A 2590-nucleotide genomic window follows, 5' to 3' on the forward strand; every position below is an offset into this window, starting at 1 on the left:
AAAACCTTTTTTTTTTTTTTAAGATTTTATTTATTTGTCAGAGAGAGAGAGAGCACAAGCAGGCAGAGGGAGAAGCCGGCTCCCCACTGAGCAAGGAGCCCAATGCAGGACTCGATCCCAGGACCCCGGGATCATGACCTGAGCCGAAGGCAGATGCCCAACTGACTGAGCCACCCAGGCATCCCTCAAATAAATAAAACCTTTAAAAACACAAAAACAAAAAAGGAAGGCTACCACGAACAACTGAGATTTTTCTGAAAACATTGTGCACTACCATTTTAAGATAAACCTCTCACAGGAAGCTGTCGTTAGCCACTAGTCGTCAGGTGACTGAGCACTGCTACTTGCTCTCTCGAAGACTCGTCTGAGTACTGTGAACGGGGAAGACACCCCTTGGCCTGTCTGCTGCGGATGTCACGTTGGTTGGTCAGTCTGGAACCTGTGAGACTGGCCCAGCCCTTCTGCACTCTGAAGGTGTCCCATCCTCCCTTCAGGGGCCTGCTCTTCCAGGACACGTCACCAGACATGACACGGGGAGGAGACTGAGGCAAGCATGCCACCGTCCCGCTCACCCACCCCCTCCCTCGGTCTTCCAGCATCGAACACTTAATAATAGCAGCACCCATGGCACCCACTGCTGTGAGGATTAAGCAAGATGATAAATACCAAATGCTGGGAATAGCGCCTAGTACACAGTAAACCCTCAATGAATGTTGGCTGTTACTATTTTTGTTCAGGCCACAGGGACATGCATATACATACGAACAAGGGAAGTTAGATCTGCAGCTAGTGGCAGAGTTATTAAAGACAAACCATTGATGTTTTAAAACCTGAATTAGGCAGTCTGTATTCTAAAACACACACACACACACACACACACACACACACACACACAGTCTGAACCAATTAAATACAATAAAGTTGAAAGGGGATATAAATTACAGTTTTTCTTTTTTTTTTTTAAACAGACAATAGTAAAATACTACAGTCGGCTCACTATACACAAAATCATGAACAGCAGCTTTTCATTAGTCTCCAAAATCTTACTCATTTACTGATGCTAAGAACTTAAAGAAAAAGGCACAGCAGACTACGCCTTTTCTCTCTCCCACAAGGCATTTGTGCTGTATATCCACACCAGTCCCACAGGCTTCCACAGAGCAGGTGCATAAAGTACTCCAGTCACAATCTCCACGCAGAACTCTGCAAGCGAAGACGTGGACAGTGGGGTCCTCTGCGCTCAATCGTCTGCTGCAAACGTGGCAGAGCGGGCACCTGTGACCTGTAGAGCTCATCCCAACAACGGAAGTAAAGTAACAACAGCAAAACCACACAACGGAACCTACCAATCCAAAACGAAAAAAAAAAAACCCACAAAAAGACAAAAATCAACATCCCCCTCCCTCCCCAAACCCAACTCCAGGCGTGTCCTCGTGTTTTCCTACAGTAATACTGCTCTCCGCATCCCACCTGCCTGGCCAGGCCAAACCAAGGGACGAGGAAGGCTGGAGTCGGAGCCCCAGGCAGTGTCACCGGTTCCCCCAGGTCTGGTCAGCAGGTGCCGGGCCAGGTGGAAGACCACGGAGGATAGCTGTGGGGTTTTTCAGTGTGCTTATGCAACAGGACAGAGAACAGCTAGCTACAAGGGGCCTGGTAGCCAAGAGGAATATGGCACCAAACTTGCAGTCAGACATATATGTACACATGAAACAAGAATGGACAGCAAACACGTTCAGTCTTACATAAGTTCTTTGGTTGTAAAGAACGGCTTTCTGGAACCTCTTCTGCAAAGAGGGATTTGCGACCTCGTTCTTAGGCAATCAAATCTTTTTCATCTGCTCGTCTATCAGATGATTACCTAAGTTGCTGTGTATCCAAGTCCAGTACCTTATGATTTTCTACAAACCACTTTTATCTGCATTTTCATGTGCAGTCTTGTCTGTCTCCGAACAGACATACTATAGATATACATTTCATATACATCATATATATTATTTATAAAAAAAAAGCATTGACTCCAGATTTTACAGTTAAGAACTGATTAAAATTAGTTGTACAAGAATAAAGTTTGTTTGAACCTGTGGAGGTTTCTACACAGTGGATGTGTGTAGTAGTTAAGTGCAAAACAAAAATACTGCCACTTAATTCAGTCCGGGATTTTCGGTTCTCTGGCTTTCTGGGAAAAGCAGAGGCTGCCGATTCACCTGCGTGACAAAGTGCCGCTGCTCCCAGCTCGGGAGGAGAAAGTAGGTGGCCCACGAAGCACACGGCTTCTCCACGCTGGTCTGAGCTCCCCGGCTGGGCCGCGGTACGGTTTAAAGATGCGGCTGGTGCTTCCACAGGCAACCGGAGCAGAGATGCCATGGCCTGCGGGGCAGCCCGGCTGCCTTTCACCGAGTGGTCGTGCTGCCCTAGAAGGCAGAGGCTGGTGAGTTCAAGCTCCGGATCCCCCCACCCCCAACTCCACACACACACACACACACACACACACACAGGGGCCCCCTCCCCCAACTCCACACACACACACGGGCCCCCTCCCCCAACTCCACACACACACACACACACACAGGGGCCCCCTCCCCCAACTCCA

General features: G+C 48.4%; 1 protein-coding gene across 5 annotated transcripts in view; it reads right to left on the bottom strand.

Moving 5' to 3' along the window:
* Nucleotides 1-212: 212 nt before the first annotated feature.
* The window catches only part of KIF13A (kinesin family member 13A), a 211714-nt gene continuing 209336 nt past the window's right edge, over nt 213-2590 (bottom strand). For all 5 annotated transcript variants that reach the window (XM_032424921.1, XM_032424918.1, XM_032424919.1 and 2 more), the window contains one exon: nt 213-2411. In XM_032424921.1, the coding sequence (XP_032280812.1) occupies nt 2391-2411 (21 nt within the window). In that variant the 3' untranslated portion in view covers nt 213-2390. The remainder of the gene's footprint in view (nt 2412-2590) is intronic.

Source organism: Phoca vitulina, unplaced genomic scaffold, assembly GCF_004348235.1.
Source record: "Phoca vitulina isolate PV1807 unplaced genomic scaffold, GSC_HSeal_1.0 scaffold31, whole genome shotgun sequence".
Taxonomy (NCBI): Eukaryota; Metazoa; Chordata; class Mammalia; order Carnivora; family Phocidae; genus Phoca; species Phoca vitulina.